Genomic DNA, 23,457 nt, shown 5'->3' on the forward strand with positions numbered 1-23,457 from the left:
TGGAGGTGAGCACATTATTAGAAGCTTGACAAGAAGACAAAAGTGGGAGAAAGGCAATAGCAAAAAGAAGGAATGGAAATCTAAAAAGAAAAGAAAAAAGATTCTATACAGCTCTAAGCTTACACCTCAGCAGCTGTAACAGGAGAAGCTGCTTTTCAGAAATGTTTTGCTTTTAATCCTTTCTTGGCAAATCATTCACGAGTATGAACAAAGCTTAAAAAGCAAGGTGGTGACGGACTAGATACAGAGCATCTAAACTGTGCAGAAAAGCTCTTCTCCTCCCTCTCCCACCACTGAAAGAGAAACCCTCAATGCAAGGGCCAAGAGCGATTAATATGATTCTGTTCCAAAGACATCGCAAATCATGTGTGCCAACTTCTAAAATACAAGGAAGGAAACAGATTTGTTAAGTATGAAATCTAACTGCAGAAGAAATGTAATTTAATATGGAGAAAACATAACTGATTTCCATAAAATTACTTTCTATTATACATTTAAAATGTTTTCCACTTCTTCATAAACGATCATGTCATTGCCCTGTTCAAGAGAATTTTTGTTAAAGCTATGCTTCTGCTGAATAGTCAAAAAGAACCAAGTTATCCACTTGACTTTGTTTTTTGAAATGATTGTGCAACATGCCAAAATGCTTGACAATCAACTTAAACTTTGCCTGCTCGTGATACTAGATCAGGGGCGGGCAATTATTTCGGGTGGAGGGCCGCTTACTGAGTTTCGGCAAGCCAGAGGGCTGTATGACAGGCAGCCCAAGGCAGATTAATATTCATTTTTTAAGTTTTTTTTTAGGGGCCCTGCAGGCCAGATAGAATGGCCTGGCAGGCCACATCTGACCCCCGGACCACATTTTGCCCACCCCTGTACTAGATCCTACAGAGAGGTGATAAGCCTTGCACCATTTTTACTCTTCCAGAATTTGAAGGTAAGCTTCCCTCTTGAAGGCAGAGAAACACAAAGAACTAGAGATTTCACATTTGAAAATAAAGCTGAAGTGTTAACCAAGTGTTCAGACAATGCCTCACAAAAAGATCCACTGCAGATGAATGATCTTTAAAATAAAGTGTTTACTTCTTGTCTTCACCTCATCATGACAGTGACTCTATGACAATGGCTTATTTGCATACTTTGTAAAACAGGCAAATTAGGTGATTTAGGGTAGAATTTTCCCAAGCCCCTTTGTTGACCTGACAGCCATTTAGAAACCTAAGTCTTATTCACAAACCAAGAGACTAGTATTCAAGCACTTAAGACACTTTTGAAAATATTTCCCTTAAAACATTAGAACATGTCTGAAAAAACAATGGAGGATCAATCCAATATTGAGAAAATTATGTAGAAAATGACACTGAAGAACTGGCAAACTTAAGAATAACAAATTTACAGTTACTGTTTCTACTACATCCTAAAAAGTTTAGGTTTATCATCACAGGAACTGCATATTTTTACTTCAGCTAAGAAAGACCAGACAAGTTAGTGATAATAATAATTTAACTCAGAAATTCTTGGCTTTTTTCTGCTTATGTCAAGCCAATAACACTAAAAATAAAAACAACATTATGTGTATGAACTGAATTTGTTTAGTTTTAGTTGCAACAGAAGACAAAAATTTTTCACTGTGGTTCATATCTGGTTGCCTTTCTGATCAGATAAAATGTAATAGGAAGATGATTCTTTCATTGACATACTTGAGGGGTCTTGAATGCTTAGATCTTTGTTTTTATGATGACTAGATGTGTGGCCTTATTTACATAGTACACATACAAGGGGAGACCCAATTCAAGGCAATGTGCATTAAAAAAAACCTGAAAAAGGAATTTTTTAAAATTCTGTACAACACAAGATTAAATGATGGAAACCATCCCAAGATAATTACCACCCAACATCAATGGTGGCCTGGGCTCAGGAGGAAGAACACTTGTGTATGAGAGATGCGGGTGAAAGACTAAGCTCTTTAGAGTAGGGAACATCTTTGCTGTGCGTTTTTGCAGGTTCTAACATAACGTGGCGAGTGTTGCTGAGTCAAGTTCCTAGGTTATAGTTGTACCAACAATCCTCCTTCCTCATGACCCCCACTTCAACCTACTAATACAGGGCTCTCCTGCAGGGCTTGCTGGTATGACTCCGGAACCCAGGGCAAACCCTTCCACCCTCCACCCCATTGCCTACCACTGAGTTAGGGAGCTTTGGTAGCCACCAGTGACTAACACTAGAGGCAGGGGAAAAAAAGGGGGCAAGCAGGAACAATGTTTACCCCTTGGGGTCCAGAACTGTGCCAATACGGTAGCTCCAGCAGCTACACTGGCAAATAATAACTCTACCTTCAGGGGTGGTCTCACAAATCAGGATCAGCCCCATGGGGCTAAATGGGTTGGACATCCCTGTATTAGTATGTTAACCAGCCTTTGATGAATTATGACCTTATCTGAAATGAGAGGAATCAGGATGTGAGTGATATAGCAGCCTTTGCTGGAATACTAAGTACCACCTAAAAATCATAAAAATAAGATACTGCAGCTTACATGAACTTCCACTAAATTAAACATTTTAGATTTTTAGGTTAAAACAAAGATTCCCATAATTTTATTTAAAACGCAGTATTGTAAATTTAGGAGATACTCAAAACTCCCATTTAAAGCAATGAGAATTTGTTCAGGGATACGAGGCCTGTATAAATACCTAGAGCAAGGCAGCCAACCTATGGCATGTGTGCCACAAGTGGCGCAGGAAGCCTTTGTGTGGCACGCAGTAGATCAAGGAGGAAACAGGAAGCACAGTGGCATATAAGTTAGGAAGGAGAAAGGAGGGCAGTAGGTCAAGTAAGGGAAGGGGACTGGAGTGACATTTGGAGAGGTTGGAGGGCCAATTTCTGGCATGCTTGCCCAAAAGGTTGGCATCCACTGACCTAGATAAAGATGCTGGAATACAAAAGGAGAACCCTGAACTAGATATTTATTTCTGTGTACCCTGCATATTTTTACTGCAACCCGCAAATATCTTATCCAAATTAAATAGGAAACACTTTAATTGAGTTATAATATATGATGGCAAGCGTAACTGTCCCAATTACCCTCATCTGAAATAGATGTTAATTGCCCAAGCACCAACACTCAGTAAAGCTGCAAAATAATTTGGGAGATGATTTTAAGATGCCTCAGAGCCCAAGCTTAGGAAATTTAAACAAATCTATAGCACTTGAATCCCACCCCCACCCCAAGAACAGAGAAAGACTCAAACGGAGTCAGCAATACTCATGACATTCTCTGAAAGTACCACTTTGAGAGACTTTTCATATTAACAACACACTATAATTCAAGTAACTATTTCTTTTTATGGGGTGTAACAATGGAAAAAAAAAAGTGTCAACGTCTCTTAAATGGACGAATGAATTTAGCAATTCACCAGTATGGATTACTCTAGACTTGCTGGCCAGAATGGAAGAAGCAGTTGCTAGGCATATGGAAAAGCACAGAAGGAAAACGTACACAACCATTACCTTTAGACATGAATGCATGCAGCTCTAGGAGGGGAACAATTTAATTCTTGAAGGGTTTTCTGTTTCGAAACAGTCCCTCAACTAAGTTTGCTTGGACTTTGTGGACAGTGCCCAAGACAAAGTGAAGGGAAAAGCCAAAAGACATTCTTTTGGAATAGACTGAAGGCTGCTTCTCCACAGACTGGACTGTATGTTATGTAGAAAGCAAATTTCTTAGAAGGCTTACTAATATAGCATTCTGACGAAGTACATGCAATAAATCTGTAGAAAAGGTGTGTAGGAATCCATGGCAGAGACATAACAAGACAGCCTTTTCTTATTGCTGGAAGCAAAGGAACTTAAGATGCAATTCCTTGTGCAGTCTTTGGGGTCAGTTCCTAATTAGGAGTATGCGAAGCAGGCTCTATTTGATTTGGTTTCAGATTCAGTGATTCGATTCAATTCGGATCACTGTCCCGATTCGAATCATCTGAATCCGAATCTGAAGATTCAATGCCGATTCACAGAATCAGCGATTTGGCCACAGACACAGCTTTAAAATGTTTTTTCTACATACCTTGAGGTACCAGCACAGCTCGTGAAAGCTGCAATGCTGGGGCATATGGAGCATCCCACAGGAGTATAGCATGCGCGCGCGCGTGTGTGTGCGTGTGCGTGTGCGTTGGGGGGGGGTGCACATGCTCGACAATGAACCTGGAAGTGGACTGGAGGTACTTCCCGATCCACCTGGGAGCACACAGGGTGGCTACCCCACAACCCGCAGCTCAGTGATCAGCTGCAGGGAGACCCCAGGTACCCCCCTAGACTCAGGGGGCACCAGCTACCGAGCCAGGGGAACTTGGGGGGAGTTCCCCAGCATACTTTCCAGCAAACCTGGAAGTGGACCGAAAGTGCTTCTGCTCCACTTCTGGGTCTGCTGCCGAGTGTGCTGGGGAGCCCCCCACCCTTCTGTGGGATACTCCATGCACACCAGCATCCCAGCACTCACGACCCACCTGCTACCTAGAGGTATGTAGAAAAAAAAATATTTAAGCTGTGCCTATGTCTGAATCGCCAAATCAATTTGGAGAGTTCCGATTCGATTAGGAGAGATTGAATTGGAGGATCCTTTAATTAGGAGATTTGCCCACCGACTCAGGCCAAATCGAATCAGGGACCAAAGCTTCGCACAGCCCTATTCCTTATCACCATTACAAGGCTTGTATGCCTGCCCATATAGATAGAATTTTGGAAGACGACTCCATCCTCAAGATATTAGTGGTAACATAAGTGTGCCTTTGAAGAAATGTATTTTTAACCTGACCAACTGACACCTTGCTTAATTTGCTTACTAATGTATTTGATCCCTCTTCCACTTTCAACTCAGACATTCTTCACAGCAAACTTAATTGAAAGAATAAATTCTTCAAGATTCATTATACTTTCCCTCCCTTTTCCTGCAGGTACATCGATAATTTTATCCCATATTTGTTTTAGTGAAAAATGTATTTGCTTTCCCCCGCCCCAATCTATTTCATAACATTTCTATCAGTACAGGGAACTGCAAAGTTCACCAAATATGTCTAGTAAGGCAACTTCTTTCCCCTGATGATTTTCACCAATGTAACACTATCTCCTGAACGTTTTAAAATCTTCTTAAAAGATGACAGGATCCTTCTTCACTTCCCAGTTCCGTTACTGTGCATTCTCTTTGGAGATGGATCATGAACAGGACAGCCTACCAAACAATATTATTGTTTTACAGAGTTGACTGCAGAGCTAAATTACCTGTTTAACTCTTTGCAAAAAAGAGACAGCATTTGTGAAGCCTGGCTGGAACACAGGGCCTTCAAGTTAAACACAGACCAAATATGATCAACAGGTGTAATGGTAAGTATTGGTCTTGTGCAGAATTGTCTAAAATAATCACTCTTCCTGTCTCAACAGCTTAAGCTTCTTGTGATGACAGCCTTGTACGGGTCATATGCATGGACTGAACCCAAGAAGTTTACTGCCAATGCCTCTAATCTGAAAGCATCTAGTGTCTAAAGAAAGAGATTGTTACTTTGGAGGCCACTGCCAAAGTACATGACTACATGTGGAATACCCTCTCAGCAGGTGACAAAGAGAAAACACTGCTAGCATGAGTTACAAGAGAACACCATTTTATACTTTACTGTTCCAGGAAGCAGTGTAAATGTATGCAATACATTTGTCAGTAAATGAGTTCCAATTTTCTTTATTTAAAATTAACATTTATTTGTTGACTCGCTGTTTCCAGGAACTCTGGATTCATGAGACTTTCATGTCACTGGTTTTCTAGCCTAGCTTCTCCCTTATCTATTTTTAACACATAATCCTTTTTTTTTTTCCCTTCAAGGACAGATGCTACAGAAAGTTTGTGGGAAATGAATTGAAATAATGGGTTTTAGAAAATATTTTCTTTGAAAGTATTATCAAAATCTTTGGTTACAAAATACTGGGAATGTTTCTGTTTTTAATATACTGAATAAACATGGAAACTAGATACCTCAGATCTGATCGTTTCACTGATATTAAAAAAGGAGAAAATAAGGGGTAGAGATATTCAAAAGTTAAAAATAACAATAGTTCTAAAACAATTAAATATTTTATGAACAAGCCGCGCCATAAAAGGCTTAACAACTTCACTAAAATACAATTATGCAAGAGATACAGACAAAAACAAATTCCACTCTTATTTTTATGTACCCCTTTGCAAATAACGCAGTTGTGACTGCAGCCTCACAGAAATTTGCCCATTCATGCCAGCGTAAGCCTTGCTGACTTCTCTACGAATTCAGCTACAGTGTGGAAAGCCTATAATTAGAAGGATAATCCATAAATTCTACTACTTCTTAGACAACAAGTGGGAATTTATGAGGTCACATTTAAAACATAACTACAACAAGGAAGCAGAAGCAAACAAAATGTCTACTAATAGATATTTATACCATTTTATAGTCCAGAAGCTATGGTTCTTTTCACCACCCAGTGCAACTTCAGGGTATAACTGAGAAACATTTAATTATTAAATATTTGCGGTACATATTTAGTTAAAATGGTTTAAAACGCTCCTTTAAATAGACTTAGTTAGCATACTTTAAATATGTGCAGCTCTATATTTAATCAACACTAATAGTAAGGAGAGGAGAAAACGGATCATCTTTCCAAAACTGTTACCTCAACAATATCCGAGTTGGTTCGGCTCTCGTGGGGTTCATTGTATTCTGTGTACTTGAGGAGAACTTTGTCCATGTCAGTGCTGGCATACTGAAAGAGTTTGTTAGAGCTGTTAAAAATGATGAGTGCTATTTCACAGTCACATAGCACACTCAGCTCGTATGCCTTCTTCATTAATCCAAACTTCCTCTTCGTAAAGGTCACCTACACAAGAGAAAAAAAAAGAGTGATTTTTTTTCCCCCCAAATGACAGATCAAAACTTTGAAAGGCACATAAAGACATACAACAAATACTACATGGCAGTGCATTCTATCCTCCAGCCAAGAAATCCTTGCAAGCATCTTTGGACTATTATGCATTTTTATGTTTCCTAATCAAACATGAAGTCATACTGTTGGTATGGTGATAAATGTCAAGAAGTAATTAGTAGTGGAAAAAGTATCCTATACTAGATGCATAGCTATGTAGTAGTCTAACTATGTCAAATTAGTAATAGAACTGCTAAATGGAATAAAAATTAATCCCAAGAAACAGTGGAGTCCAACTGTGTCAAGTCAATCATACCTGGCACATCCTTTATAACCAGCTCCATCCAGTGGTATTATCCACTTAATGTCCACAACGGACAAAGAATGAAAATCAGAACAAAAGTTAGCAAGGTCAAGTAAAGCTATGGCGACTTATACCCTTTATACTCTAGATACACATTCTGTCACTTAAATATTTCTTATTCTATCACCTGCCCTAGCAAGCATTTGGATAAAAAGCAGAACTGCTCTTTCACTTGGTTTTTCTCTAAATTCCTCGATAAGCCCTTACTGTTTTGGAATACCACTTCTTTTCACCCCAAAATACCAAATAACCATGTATCCAAGAGCAATTGTTTACTAATGGAGCTTCCAGATCTGGTAAGGTATACTAGGAAAGGGTCCTTCCTTATATCAACAGGCAAGAGGCTTAAAAATATGGTATCCATTCAAAAGTCCCAAAGAAAATTTTAAGGCTATACAAACCAAATACAAGGATGCACTGCTGGTATGTTAACACTCTGGCAAAAACAAAACACCCCCTCCCCAACCCCTGAAATGCTATGAATTGGAAGAAGCTGGCTGGGAAAGAACCACACCTAGAACTGCTCCCGATTTAAATAAACTTGAAGACCAATAATTTCTTAGCGAATATCCATTCCTTAGAAAATTCCTCCTAATCCGAATGATTCTGCCCCCCCCAAAAATCAGTCAAATAGAAAAAGAGCAGGAGAGACAGATTTTTCTGTTTACCTAGCCGCTAATTCCTACTACTGCCACTTCACTATTTGTGCATGGACCTCTATGACAAAAATTCAAGTAGAAAGTTCTGTAATGTATTTATACTCTATATATTCCAATTACTTAGAAATATCTGCATTTACTTAAACTTTCTGTCACACATTTGTGACAAAAACTCACTATTAGAAGCTAGTAATTCTATAGTTACATGGGATGAACACAGTCACTGTAAAATCAGAAGTTTGGCAAGTGAAATATTTAACAGGTTGCCTTTTTTCTTGAGCACCTGCCACTTCCTTTTTTAACTACTGATGGAATAAAAAAGACTGGTAACTTCAGGAATAGAAACAGGAAAGCACAAGATGACAAACACTCCTAATACCTTAGCATATGTAGCAAAAGACTGTTTACAAAATATCAGCTGGTCAAGCAGATCTATTGCAAATATGCATTATATTACACATTTCCAGCTATTTAGGCAGAAATATAGGGCCTTTATAGATATGCTCCAGGATGCAGAGGGGACGTTTTAATTAGCTTGGAACCACGCTAATTAAAAGCACCTTGAGCTTCACATACATCAGGGTCCCCCCACTGAAAAATGGCAGCAGGGTGCTTTGAATGAAAGCCTGTCGAACGAGCTTTAGCTTAAAGCACCCTGATGCCATTTTTCAGCATTGGGACACAGATACACGTGATGTCGGCGTTTGCTGAGCGTAGTAATTTCCACGCTCCAGCCGATTCGATTAATCAAGTCTATGAGCAGCCTCCTTGCATGTGTGTAAGTGCCCACACATTACAATAACTTTCAGTGAAATCACTCTGCGCACTTCTAACCTTCATTTAGCACAAAAGACGACACTGAAAAATGTATCCCAACAAAATAAAACATTGTAAAGTAATACACAGTAAGCCTTCAATGCAGCATTGAAATGTTCTTGTCTGATGCCCATTGACTTCAGCAGGAGTCAGGTATCTAAATGTACAGGAAAGTATTAGGAAACACAAACAGTGATACGACATTATAGCTCCAATCTCATTCTACAGCTACACTTAGTTAACCAGCATGCATAGATATCCCTCTTCACTTTCAGCTTTAGACAATATTATGAATATATTGTTAATTCAATGCAATGTTCATTGCCCATCTCCTCTTCACAGTTTTCTGTCAAATCATGAACGCATTAGGAATGCAAGAAATACTTTGTAGCTAGGTATACTCCAACTATATCATTTTTGTCATCTTAAATGCTTACAGATTGGAGCTATAAACTGAATTTAGAGTACCCCGTAGGCCAGCTGGACTGCCAAACAAAACATGAAACTTTCTATCAAACACTTTTTGTTTACCAACATTCATTTTGGGACCCGAACAGAATACATACTCAGCTCACAAACCTACATTTAACTTCCAAATCAACTCTCACGAACAATGAAATCTTAATGGATTACTCTCAGATCCATTGAGGATGAAGCAGTAAACAACATGGTGGATTTTTAGACCTAATGGGCAGACCAAGCAAGAGTAATCTAGTTATTGGACAATATTAATATTAACCATATGTGACACTATAAAGCATATGATTGTATTTTAATGTCTGTGGTTCCATATTAGATAAGGCTAAAATTTTTAAAGATACAGTAGTAGTTTCATTTTTATTTTAAACTATTTTTTCTATCCAAGCTTCATCCAATACCTACATTATTTCTACGCAACAGAGTTAAGGTTGATAGGGTGCTTTAATTGTTCATTTCCAGTTAATAGTGTTCTCAGGGATCCGATTTCCTGTCTTTTCATATACAACTGTGTAAATCTGAGCAGGCTTTTAAGCCACTTCATTCAACTTCACTTGCTCCCAGTGGTAAATGCAAAGAAGGACTACTGTAGAACAGCTGATGCACTGTACATTTGCACCCTAACTTCTGTCAGTCACTTGTCCACGTACCCAAACCTTAAGATGGATGCAAAACACAAGTCTCAGAGGGAAATCTGAGAAGATAGTGTGATTAGAAATAACCACTAGGAAGCACACAATGAAATTATTAGGTAGCAAGTTTAAAACAAATTAAAGGGAGTTCTTTTTTGCACAGGCTAAAATTAGCACGTGGCAGTCACTGACACAAGACCTTGTAACAGCTGATAACTGAACCAGGTACCAAAGAGGACTGTACAAATTCCAGCAAAATACATCCATCACTAGGTATTAGACATGACAGGTAAGTCAGCAACCTCCAAATTAGGATTTCCTAGGCTTTTAAATACTGGAATCTGTACGGGAAGGGGTAGGAGACAGATTAATACCTTTGCCTTAGCATCCACTATCTGCCACCACGAGATAAAGGATACTGGAGTAGGTGGGAGGAAAGAGAACACTGACCTAAGTATGACATTTCTCATATTCTTCTCTCTCTCATGTTCTTAATTAAAAATTAACTACAGGTAATATATTCTCTGTTTAATAAACTAGTTAGTTAAGTAAAACTAGATTTAAAGTGAGCTGCATTCATAAGTAAGAAGTTTCTCAAAGTGTTTTGCTTTTAAAACTAAAACAAACATTAAATGCAGCTTTTTGGCACTTCAACTGAATCACACTTATCATTCAAAAGTAGTTTGACACCAGAAAAACCATAAGAAAAAAAAGTTATCTACTAAATAAAAGGGTTGTTCACCATTTTCTATCACAATGAAACATAACAGATTAAGAACCGGTGTAAATGTATATTAAGCTACATAATTATTTAGCTTGTAACATGTTTATGATTATTTAGGTATAACATGTATCCTCCCAATTAGGAAAAAAGTAGTACTAAATTTAGTGCAAAGGCTACATTAAGTTGCAATGTCAATGCATCATAATGGTTACAAAACAATGAGACTATTTATTTTTCTAGAAGGTTAAAGAATAGAAATACAAAACAAGATTTAAATCAATAATTTTAATCAAAAGTCTCTTGCTCGCCCTTTATCATCATAATTGACATTGGTAATTAACTTGTACAAATCTTGCATAGAATCATAGAAAGAAGGACTGGAAGGGACCTATACAATCATCAAGTCCGGTCCCCTGCCATGGGCAGGAGGTAACTGGGCTCAAACGAACTCAACAAGGTATTTGTTGGGCCTCCTTTTAAAGACTGCCAGAGATGGTGACTGCACCACCTCTGCTAGAAGTGTGTTTCTAGTTACCTGTACAGAAAATAAGTTTTTCCTTATGTCCAGCCAAAACTTCTCCTCGACTAGCTTGCGTCCATTGGTCCACTGTCTTCCCAGGGTAAGGGAGGGTGACTTTTCTGAAAAGTTGTTTACCTAAGTCCTGGTATTCTCCCTTGACATATTTGTAGGCAGCTATCAGACTTGTTGCCCCTCAGACTTCTTTTGCTCAGGCTGAACAAACCCAGATCCCAAAGTCTCTCCTCGGGGCCTGTCCCCCCAGGCCCTTGATCATGCAGGTGGCCCTTCACTGCACCCTTTCGAGCTTGTCCACATCCTTCTTGAAGTGTGGTAACCAGAACTGAAGGCAGTACTCCAGCTGTGCCCTCACCAATGCTGAACAGAGGGAGAGGAGCACCTCTCTGGATCTGCTGCGACATCTGCTGATGCACGCCAGAGATCTATTTGCTCCATTTGTTCCAATAAAAGATATCACGTCTACCCAAAGAACCTTGTCTGCCTATCTAATGTTTACTATTTTAAACGGAGAAAACAACAACGTGCTTACTGGTTCCAATATCTTTAGTCCCCTTTACTGAAAAATAAGTTTTTGGTATATTAGGTTATTGCTTTTAGTAAAAGCTTTCTTGGGAGGGGGTGGGGTCATGAAAAATATCTTGCAAAACCCTAATGGCCTACAAATTAGATAAGCATCAATTAGAGTTATGATCTAGTCATTTTTCCCAATACAGCAATTTCACGTGATCCACATAATGTAGTTTACAATAATTGAACAATTATAAATGGTACCTATAGCACTGCTATAAGTTCAAACTGAATTGTTTTTTTCCATCACAACTCCTGATTTCCCCCCAGGCTAATCTTAGTTTCAAATTGCATCAAACTGAAATTTCACACACAAAACTGCTGCATACCAGATATTTTTAGACTTAAGAATTGGTCAACATCCATCAAATATATTTGTCACTCAATAATATTTCATACCTAATAGATGCGGGTGGGAGGAGGGAAAGGTGAGGGGCGAATAGGCATAAAAATAGGTTCCAAAAGGCAGAGCAAGGAAGCACCTTTGAGACTGATTCAGAGAGTTGTATGATTTTGTAGGGGACAGCCTACTTTATCATGTCATGAATGCACTTGTGGAAAGTTCTCTGACAAAGTAAGCTGTTGCCTACAAAAGCTTAAGAGACTCACTGCTTCAGAGACGCATAAAGTGCCTTGACTTCAGACTAACGTGGCAAACTGTCTCTTTCTAACTGGTTCCAGTTAGATGCGTTACATTTGTTCGTCTAGAAAATAATATGAGACAACATTTTTTGGATTTTTTAATCAATTGAAAAGTTTGTTAAATTTGCTAGTAATGTACTTTTCCTAACAATTATATACACATAGTTAATTTTTACCAGTAGTTTGTTTGTTTGTTTGTTTTTACACAGGAGAATTCAATTGCATAGTGAATGGTTATGTATTGAAAGGTATTTAGAGCAAGAAAGCTGGGTGGGGCTCAATCAGCTATCACAACACTAAAGAATTTGCCAAAGAAGTTTCAGAATGTTACAACATTTAAGGCTAGTTATGGAAAAGCATAATACTGGGTACCACCCAAAAAGCTCTTCACTGAAACATTAAAAAAAGTGTTTATTATTAATCCCAGGAAATCCTGTATACTCCATGTGGATTAAAACAGATCTAAAAAAAAAAATCTCAGAACAAGTTTTAAATAGAGATCCAAAAAGATGCACTTTTCAAGTCTTGTTCTAATTAGGCTCAGTGGTGGTCCAAAATCTAAATTATATCAACTGAATATATCCATTAATTTAATGACATGGGATATTTCTTTGCAGAAATCCTACTGCTTTGATTCTGGGATATTGATTTTCCAACTGTTTTCGAATTCTAAATTTTAGTCATCAGTTAAAAAAATATTTACTGTCTGTGCTAGATTTCCTTTTTTAAGATTACCTTTTTAAATATGAGTACAAAATTTCTTCCCCCAACACCACACACATTTTATTTTGATTATTTCAGAAATACTATACTTCTTGGGCCTTATGGCATTAAAAAAAAAAAAAAAGCTCAGTATCACTTGATCCAGTTCTTATTCCTCTGACAATTGAAAGATTAAGAAGCCTTGTTGTAGTCATGATGGTCCAGGGAATAGGAGAGAAGCAGGATTTATCTGGCAGTATTTTTACTGGACTAAGCAGTTAGGAGAGATGTGGGACAAGCTTTGTGATGCAAAATGCCCTTGCAAAAGGCATACTGTAATATAAATAATGCATTAAAAAACAGAACTTGCAATAAACAATCTGATATAGCAGAATACTAATTCTTTGTTTGGGTCCTTTTAAGAACACATTTTAATGTTTACAAATAATTAATAAGTCAATGCAAAAATGTGTTTTGTGGATTAACACAAGTCCTTCAGTGTAATTCCAGTATTGATTAGCAAAGAAAAGGTTTGGTAACAGAAGCAACATTGGACTGATTTGATGCCTAGTTTACTGTACTTAACTCTTCAGCTTAATGAATATAAATAGCTTACAGCTCACTCAAGTAGTATTCATTCTTAATTGCCATTACAATGAAAGTCTCAAAGTAATTAATATCCCCCAGAGTAACGGTAGTTTATAAACAATGTTTTGAGTTCAGTTATGTAGTAGGCAACCACTGATCCTCTGCATCATGGTGTACATGTAAAAAAAAGTCCTGTTAGATGCCTGATGAGTGATGAATCTGCTTGTACGGAGTCCTGTAACCATTGCACCAAGACCTTCCACAGATATGCCCAAGCAAGAGTATGGAGGAGTGGAGGTTGGTCAAGACCTACCATCCTATTTTCATAGATTTCATAGACATTAGGGCTGGAAGGGACCTCGGAAGATCATCGAGTCCAGCCCCCCACCCAAAGGGCAGGAAGTCAGCTGGGGTCAAGATAAGCATCCATTTACTCTTGAAGGTGTTCAATGTAGGTGCTTGAACCACCTCCGACGGCAGGCTGTTCCAGACCTTGGGGGCTCGGACAGTAGAGAAATTCTTCCTTATGTCCACCCTGAAACGGTCTTGCAGTAGTTTATACCAGTGGTCTCCAAAGTGGGGTGCGCACAAGACAATCCAATGGGGTGCAGGAAGAAAATATTAGAACTTCTACTTATATTTATTTTTTATCTAAAAAAATAAGAAAGAAATTAAGCTTTACTAATATTTAATATACGGATTGACACTGGCGCCCTCACTCGGTCCATATGTCAGACGGTCACGTGTCACGTCCGGTACGCGAGTAGTACATGTAATATAATTTATAAATAAATAAATATACATATTGGGGGGTACATGCTCAAAAAAATTTTTACTGATAGGAGTGCACGATCAAAAAAGTTTGGAGACCATTGGTTTATACCACTGAGACAGAATCCAAAGGAAGACCGAGTCCAGAAGTTCAGGGCCTCAACGGTTGTAGCTTTTCCCAGAGAGCAACAGCTAAGAATTGCTGCTGAGTGCCTAACACCTCAGTGAGGGCATGCTGATGTATCTACCCAGAAGTGGCTACTTACCCTAGTGTGGGCTAGGGTTTTGAGGTGCCCTATACTTGTCTTACTCTGGAGGCTGCATCATTGTGGTATTTTATAGGAGCTACCCCGCCACAAGTAACCCCACCACATTGCCAAGTTTGATAGAGCTTATAGTCATACCCAGGATATGAAAAAGGAATGTTTCTTAGAAGACAAGAGCTTCTCTCTCTCCCATCTGGGTATAAAACCAGGCACCACTCCCCCTCATGTTTCTGGAAGAAGATGCACTGAACACCAAGTCATTATTTAAGATGCATGTCCATGAATGATTTGCCAGCCTTTTATAACAGAGGAAAAAAATGCAAAGATGGCAATTTACTACTGAACTATGCCCTGTGGTCACAAGTCAAGTGAACCTTACATGGCTTCATTATTTCCATCACAGGAAAAAACTACACAGGAAGTAACTTAATATTTCACACACTGTGGATGATTTGATGTTGAAAAGCCTGGTACATTAGTAGACAGAGTACAAAACGTAGGTGGGTCTCAGACCGTCACTAACATGTTTGTAAAAAACAAATCTTCAGTCTCCTGACATTAGGAGTTAATTCAATGTCACAAAAGGACATTAAAGTTACCAACAAGCAATAGAGACGTCTGATTAGAGTCCAGGCTCAACCTAAAACTTCACATATCCTCCTAGTCACTGCAACTAACAGCACAGGAGCCAATTACGCAGGGTAGTCGAGAGATCAGCCAAGAAACTAATTCAAGAGTCAGAGTTTAGCTCCTGAGTTTAGCACCACCAAAAGCAAATGTACAGGTGGTTACCATTTGGTAAGTACAAGAATCAACTAGTCTCTATGTTGTATTATAGCTAAAGCAATACAATCCAAGCTAAGTTCTTTCTAGATCAAGAGCCTCTAAAATAGTAGGACTGAGTGTATGGATATTTATGGTTACCAGGGAAATAAGTGACGTCAGCTGAGTTGGAATAAATTGGATATCAACAAATGAAGCATAAGTTAACTTATAACTCCTCTAAGATTTCAAACTAAGTAAACAAAATTAAACAATAGCTAAAAGTTATTGGTTAGCATACTCTACCATGCGGACTTCAGTAATTTGTTTTCATCAAACAAAGTGACTATGTCATTGTGACTAATCAAATACAGTCTTTGGCTTTTGCCCAAGCTCCCATAGGACCTTCCTTGCTATATATAGTCTCAGAGAGCTGAAGGCCAGAAAGGATGATTAGATCATCTAGTCTGATTTCCTGTTCATAACAGGCCATTAGGTTTCACCCAGATACCCTTATATTAAAGCCAAAGAGTTTAGCTAGACTACAGCATTTCAGTCCTCAGGAGACTAAACCGGGAGAGAGCAGAAGAAATCCAGGCACCACCCAAGGTAAATCACTGTAACTTTTGTTTGTTAAAGTGGTACATATAGCCGTGTAAAAAAGTTTCACAGAATACCTTAGCTGCATGCCAAAAAGTTACGATAGCAAATAGGATCATGGACCTTCCCTCTCACCATTCACACACCACGTGGAATCCCTCTAGAGAGCCTTCCTTGGCTCATAGGAAATATGTGGCCCAATAGGAACACCATTACAGACAACGTAACATACAAATGTTTCATCAGAATATGCTACGAAACAAGCATCAGAAAGCAGAGGCATAGCAGGGCAGCTCTGCACCTAGAGCAGCAACGGCTGCTTCCATGCCAACTGCGGCAGCTGCTTTTGCATATCCCCACAAAAGCAGTCGACTGAGCTGCTGCCCTGATAATCCCTGTACTCAGTTATACTGCTGTCAAAAACCGCACAAAGAAGAATTTTAAGCTTTGGCCTTATTTGATTTTAGTTGTGCCATTTCCTGAAGGACTGTGGGTTACAACAGTTTGTGTGATGGTGAGGTGGGTAGAATTCCAGTTGTGGATCTTAAACATGATCAGACAGGACCGTAGGAAAGTAGGGCTGGGAAGGACCTCCTCATGAGATCACCTAGTCCAGCCCCATGTTCAAAGCAAGTTCATCACTGACTAAACCAGCCCAGGAAAGTTTCTATCTAACCTGCTCTTGAACATATCCAGGGAGGGAGATTCCATGACCTCTCTGGCTAGCCTGTTCCAATGCTTAACCATTCTTATTAGTCAGAAATTTCTTCCTAATTTCCAACCTGAGTTTCCTCTGCTGCACATTGCTCTTAGTCCTGTCCCTGATACAGGATAGTTTAATCTCCATCCTTTTTGTGATTACTTAAATCTTTCAAATATTTGAAGATTTATCAAATGCCCCCTCAGCCCTCTATTCTTCAGACTAAATAACCTTAGCTCTCTCAGCCTTTCATCACAAGTCATGTTTTCCAGGATTCTAATAATTTTTGTCACTTTCTCCTGTGACTCTTTTTTAATCTGTCAACATGTTTCTTGAAGTGGGAGGCCAAAACTGGATACAATACTCCAAGTGAGGCCTCGCCGGTGCTGAACAGAGCAGAATAATCACCTCCCCTGACTGGCAAGCAGCACTCCTGTTAGTACAACTTAGCCTTCTGGCTTTTTCCCCACAAGAAGAGCCCACTACTGGCTCACATGCAACTTCTGGTCTACTGTAACCCTCAGGTCCTTCTCTGCAGTACTGCAGCCTAGCCAATCAATCCCTGGTCTGTATTTGTGTATGCAATTATTGCATCCAAGTGCAAGACTTGCCATTTGTCTTTGGTGAACTTTGTCCAATTAATTTTGGACCATTTCTCCAGATGAGAGCAGGAGGAAACAATAGCTCTTTTCTACTAGTTAAACCACTATCTACCCAGTGAACGCATGTATTCCCACGTTAAATGATAGCTACTTCACAGTCAGGGTGCAGTGTTGGTAAGCTGCCAGAGTCTTGAAATTCTGGAAGTATTCTTCCTAAGGAACTAAGTTCTACACTTTTCATTTCATCCAAGGAGGATCTCAACAGAATACAAATATCTATTTTTACTTAAATCAGCAGGTAACAACACAGGAGCTTTCAAATCTTTGTCATGTACTACAAAAATTCCAAATCCTTACCCTGGAAAGAGGATGCTCAAAAATATGCATCACACGTGCTTGTCTGCATCTAAAGCATGGGTTGTCACGTTGGTCCCCACCTGTGAAAAGTAGCTGCACACTGCCTTTGGCCAGTCCAGAACCTGGCTAACCAGGCCCCACTGATAATGTGGGAGGTCAAACCAGGAGGGCAGGTAACAGGATCAGCAATGAGAATCTTTGTTTTCATTGATCACAAATACAATTTCTCTAACCAATGTGATTCAAAGCTGTCCTGGTACAGCATGTTGAACCACAGGAATCAACTCAATGACAAGCTAACTACAGGTAGTTTAAAAACATCCACATGTGAGTGGCAAACCGAGCCTGGTACCAATCTTCTCTAACCCGAGAACAGTGACCTCATGATAGACACGAGAAGATGCTTGATACCAGCCGTCACGGTAGTGGAACACAGCAACATGCACATGGCGCAATTCAACTACTCATCAACAAGCTTTGTGTATGATTAATGGCACCAGATTGGTGCACAATATTCTGCAATTGAATAGCAGATGGCAAGTGAGGATGTTTGGAAGGTGTTCAGCAGGCTGTAGATATGTATCAGTGTAATTTCTCATGTAGAAACTTATTCCAAAATAAGAATGACCTTTGTCAAATTAGCTTAAACTGCTTCCAAGCTGACAAATTAAACCAGAAAAAGGCCCACAAATACCAAAATAAGAATGCCTACAGAGAAAATTACAGCAGTGTGTCTAAAGTGCAATATTATTTTTCTCCAAAAAAATTCCAACAATTGTGGATGTTCCCTATTATTCATATCAATGCTGATGATTTTTTTTTAATCCCTTAAAACCCTTCACTCCAATGACATCCTGCAGCAATAAGTTCTACAGGATAACTGCGTGTAGAAAAATATTTCCTTTGATCAGTTTTGAATTTACCATATCCTGATTATCATGGAAGCTTTCCATGTTCTATTACTACACAAAAATGGTGAACAGAAGGGTCCAATCTACCTTCACATGCTATTCTTAGCATTCACTGTTTAAAGCAGTGCACTGTTGAGCACATTTTTTATTCTTCATTTTTTATCTCCTGATAAGTAGCTTACTACAACCATCTATGACCAGACACACAATTTGGAATAGCAGGCATATAAGCAAATCAGGGGGGCGGGGACTGAAAAAAAAGTCATAGGTGGCAATCAGGTGTGGGTTATATTACCTACAGACTGCAGCAAACCTACTTTTCTAAGTTAACATACAAAAGGTACAGAAAACCTTCAGCTATAAAACAGTGACTACAAACATGCCTCTTTTCACTCATAGCAAGAAAAGCAGTTATTTTCCAAGGGCCTCCAATATAGCATGTTAGTGGAGCTACTAATTACACAGATACTGAAAAACAAATTCACAACTGAATAAAGCAGTTATTTTACATTTTAATTTTAACACTTACTTATATTCTGGCAATGCCCACAAGGTGCCAGCCATAGACAGAACTCTACTCCAAAGGAGAAGAGAAGAAAACCCACTCAAAATTTCAACATATTTTTAAAAGTTTATTGTGAACTTAAATTAAATCTTAGTTTCTCACCTGTCTGTTCCGTTCATCCATTATTCTTGTGATCTGTATTTTCTTCCTCCCCATTTTCACCGTCCTTTCCTTTCCCTTTTTAGTCCAGGAACACAATAATCCAAGAAATCTCTCTCTTCAGTATCCTAACACATGATACTTAGTTCTTCTGCACTGGTTTGTCTTCCACCCAACAAAATGGTTGATGTTTCTTTATATAAAAAACCTAAAAGTAAAAAAAAAAAAAAAGTTATACTGAAATCATTTTGATTTTAGTATTTTCAAAGTTCAATAATTTCATGTTGACAGTGCTTTCAGTCTAAGCAATTCCTGTTATATGAACCAACACATACCTCCCAAACATATATCTTGTCCATTACTATCATATCAAACCATACATGTTTTCTAACCAACTGAAATCAAGCCATGCCAGTAAGTTAGACCCATGCGCTGCTGTATACCAGAACTCATAGCTAGGAGTCAAAAGGTGCTCAGTGATTTTATGCGCTCTACCTAAAACACCTTGAAAAGTCCTGATTTTCTGGGAGGATGGATGTTCAGCACTTTCTGAAAGCCCTTTCAAAGGTACAGGTTTCCCTCGCTTTATGCAGGCTCTGTATATGTGAATTTGCTCTTCTGCGATGACCCATTTTATAGCAAAAATTTGTTATATGCAAGGTAAATTCACCCTTCTGAGATCTGTGGGGCAAAAGCCTGTAGTCGACTTTTGTGCGGTGCATCGTGGGAGTGACACGCACCAAAATATAGCCTCCTGTGTGGATCTGTGCAACTTGCTCGTTGTCTGCGACACCTGTTTCTGTAGCTGCCATCCTCATTACGATAGTGCCCTGTGCTTGGGTGTGCTGTCTGCTGTTGCCAAGCACCAAAATTGCCTTGTAAAAGTGGCAGAAATGTGTCTGGGGGTCAGTACAGTTGAGGTCTTGGAACTTATCCCTATTTGTTACATGGTAAAGTGGGTTCCCTTTATGCGAATTTGAGTTACGCGCCGTTATCCAGGAACGCATGTACTGCATAAAGCGAGGGAAACCTATAACCAAACTTGACACTCACAAAAATTACAAAACAACAACATGCAACTTATTTTATTTTGTCTTTTGCAACATTCTGATAATGTCATAACAATGTTGATTCTCTGTCCAAAAAGTGAATTCAATGTCAAGTATTTTACCAGACAGGTGTCACCACTTTAAGTCCATTTATGCTTTTTAATTTTATTTAGATGCCAATTGTTTCAGAACTGCGGTCAGCTGTACCCCTGAGATGAATGTTTCAGTGTTAGATTTTTTTTTTTTTTTTTAAAATCATGTTTTTAGTATATTCAGCCAACGTTATAAATGTATTTTTCCCCACAGGCCTGGTTCACAAGTAGCTAGGACACTGATGAATAGCTGAAAATTTCTCAAGGTTATGCTCACTACATTGACTTGCAAATTTTCACACATCTACTAACAAGCCAATTACCAGCTCTGCACTTCTGCTGTTTTGACAAAGCCCTGCGTTTAGAAAGATTTGCACTGGATGAGCACAACTGAAAGGGCAACCGAGTCAAAGACTGAATTTTCACTAACAAGCGTGAACAAGTGATAGGAAACCGGTGCAAATCTGTAACACAACAGAAGTTCTGTGCACATAAACAGCTTTCAAAATGGCCAAAACTGGTTTAGGATAAACCTGGATGGATGTATTGTAGCATCAGGCTTAACTGATTTAGGTTAAATTGGTTTACTGAACTTCTGTCCCAAATTTAAGTACCACTTACACAGCTTCTAAGTATCTAAGTCAACACTCATAATTCTACTCCCGCAGCCCTCTCAGAAGTCACTAGGGCACTACAGTTCACTCTGCCTCTCCACTTAGGGCCTCAAAACAATGCTAGGCAACTAGATTTGGACTCCTGCACATGCTCAAGCAGCCATTCCAGTTTGCACGTGCACTTCGGTCTCACCAAAGCTTTGGTGCAATCTAGTTTGGTTTGAGAAGCACATAAATTATATCCAAGTCCTTAGGCAAAGAAAAACCACACCAAAAACCTGTTTGAGGCTGACATCATGAGTCAGGAGAAGAGGAAGACCCACCCACCCTTCACCTGACAGCTTAGCAAGTTCAGGTACTTGCTCAGGGTGCAGGAAACCTGGGTTCTGAGCCTTTCAAACCTTCTGAGGCAGTTTGAAATACTATTTCCCTTCTCCCAAAAGAGCATGGCAAAGACTATGGCTAGGCGAAGCTGAGGAAATCCTCTAGCTTGATCTACTGGGTGGAAAGAAATGCAGAAACCATGGGAGAAGAGATGCAAGATGTCTGGACTCTGCAGGTTAAGTTGAGTTCTGATACAACTCATTCATAAGAGCTATTATTAGTTAATATGTATGACAAGGAAAGGAGTCCAAATAGTCACCATATTACAGTCTGTACTTTGTTTGTCCAGCTTTCCGATTCAGAACGTCTTTTGAAACTGACTCCTGAATATTTTAAGATGGCTGTCACAAATACCCTATTCTTTAAGCCACACGTAGAAAATTGTGTAACCATGCCACAAACCATCTCACAATTAATAAGTAGGGACAGCAAGAGACGATTAGTCACAGCCTGCACTTCAAAATCTATTCACCCTGCACTGAGGGAATAACCATGACATTCTGATGCTGATGCAGCTTAAAAAAGGAAGTGAGGGGATATCACAAGAGCAGGAGATGTCATTTTATATTTCTCTGACATCAACAGTCTCCCCTGTTAGAATATCATGAAATGCCCAAGAGATGCAGTATTATATAGAACACAAAATTTTAAATTGGCACAAAATACTAAGATTATGTCATGTCCATTATTTAAGAGGGTAAAACGACACTCTACATGTTATAGATTAATTACATTTTGAATCATTAAAACGTGCAGTATCTATACAAAATAACAGCAGCACAACAGATCGTGTATTCTTCCAAATATTTCCAACCAACCTACTATGACCTACTAATGAGGATGCACACCCCAGGTATCTCAAGCAGGGGTTCCTACACTTGCAACACAATCCTAAAACCATAGGCAAAAGTCAAAGCCAAATTCAGACCCCACCCTGATGAGCTACAATACCACCAACCATGTGACAAGGACAACAAAATCCCTCTGGTCATCTACAGGCCTCAGCTCGAATACCCTGGACACATCAATAATGACTTCCTACCCTACACCTCCTGGAAAGCAATGAACACCTCAAGGCAGGCTTGGGGAAAAGCCTGTCCTGTCCTACAAGCCAGGACCAAACTCAAACAACATCTCTCCAGCAACAGACTACCTAAATTCAATCTCACTAAGCTACCAGGGCTTGGTACAGACCCAGATGCTAGCTGTGCCCCCCACAGTAACACAGACTACACCGTCACTGGACCAAACACCACAGTTTATAGAGTTAATTTATCTGGCTCCTCACCCAATGTCATATATGCTATCACCTTCTTACAATGCCCCTCTCCTGTCTACATTGGACAGATGGGACGATCCTTATGTGGAAGAATGAATGGACAGCGCTTTGATATCACAAGAGCAGGAGACACAAAATGTACAACAAAGCCTACGGCAGGACACTGCATCACTGACTTGAAAGTAGCTGTTCTTCAAACACCACAACTTTAAAAAAACATCCTGAACTGAAAATTGCAGAAAAATAAATCATCCACAGATTGGGCTGCATGAAGCATGGTCTGAGAGACTGTAGATTTTTATCCCATTACTGAAATTAGCTTTTATAACCCCCATATTCCTCAGTGGTTTAACTTCCTCGTTTATCTCTACTGACCTATTCAACCCAGCTTCATCTCTCTCACAAGGTCCCCTCCCTCTACCTTTCATATATAAAATTCCCTTCTATTTACAATCCCAGGCTTTCTCCAAGTCCATTCACAGCATCTGGCAAGGTAGACTATGTAAATGTATGCCTCACTGAACGAATTAGGTCTCTAAGGTGCCACCCTAATCTGCCTTCTACCCTTCACTTGTAAACATGAAGAGTCAAGCTAGTCACCTAAACATTCACGGAGTTTCTTGGGCAGGTTTTGCCATGCATGCCATTGCAGATATTTGCTACCAGTATCCCAAAGCTACCTAACACTCTTCATGGAGTCTGGGGACTAGCAAGGGAGACCACTGAGAATACAGCATATTCTCCAATCCCCAGCTCTTCA

The 23,457-nt window shown here is 39.3% G+C and overlaps 1 protein-coding gene across 4 annotated transcripts in view; it reads right to left on the reverse strand.

Moving 5' to 3' along the window:
• Window positions 1-23,457, reverse strand: part of MEF2A (myocyte enhancer factor 2A) — a 193,888-nt gene that overhangs the window by 89,288 nt on the left and 81,143 nt on the right. For all 4 annotated transcript variants that reach the window (XM_019504007.1, XM_019504010.1, XM_019504011.1 and 1 more), the window contains exons 2-3: window positions 19,283-19,487; window positions 6,689-6,892 (exon numbers count right to left, since the gene is read on the reverse strand). In XM_019504007.1, coding sequence (XP_019359552.1) covers window positions 6,689-6,892; window positions 19,283-19,336 — 258 coding nt within the window. In that variant the 5' untranslated portion in view covers window positions 19,337-19,487. The remainder of the gene's footprint in view (window positions 1-6,688; window positions 6,893-19,282; window positions 19,488-23,457) is intronic.

This window comes from Gavialis gangeticus, unplaced genomic scaffold (genome assembly GCF_001723915.1).
Source record: "Gavialis gangeticus isolate Ggan-Ray unplaced genomic scaffold, GavGan_comp1, whole genome shotgun sequence".
In the NCBI taxonomy this organism is placed as follows: domain Eukaryota; kingdom Metazoa; phylum Chordata; order Crocodylia; family Gavialidae; genus Gavialis; species Gavialis gangeticus.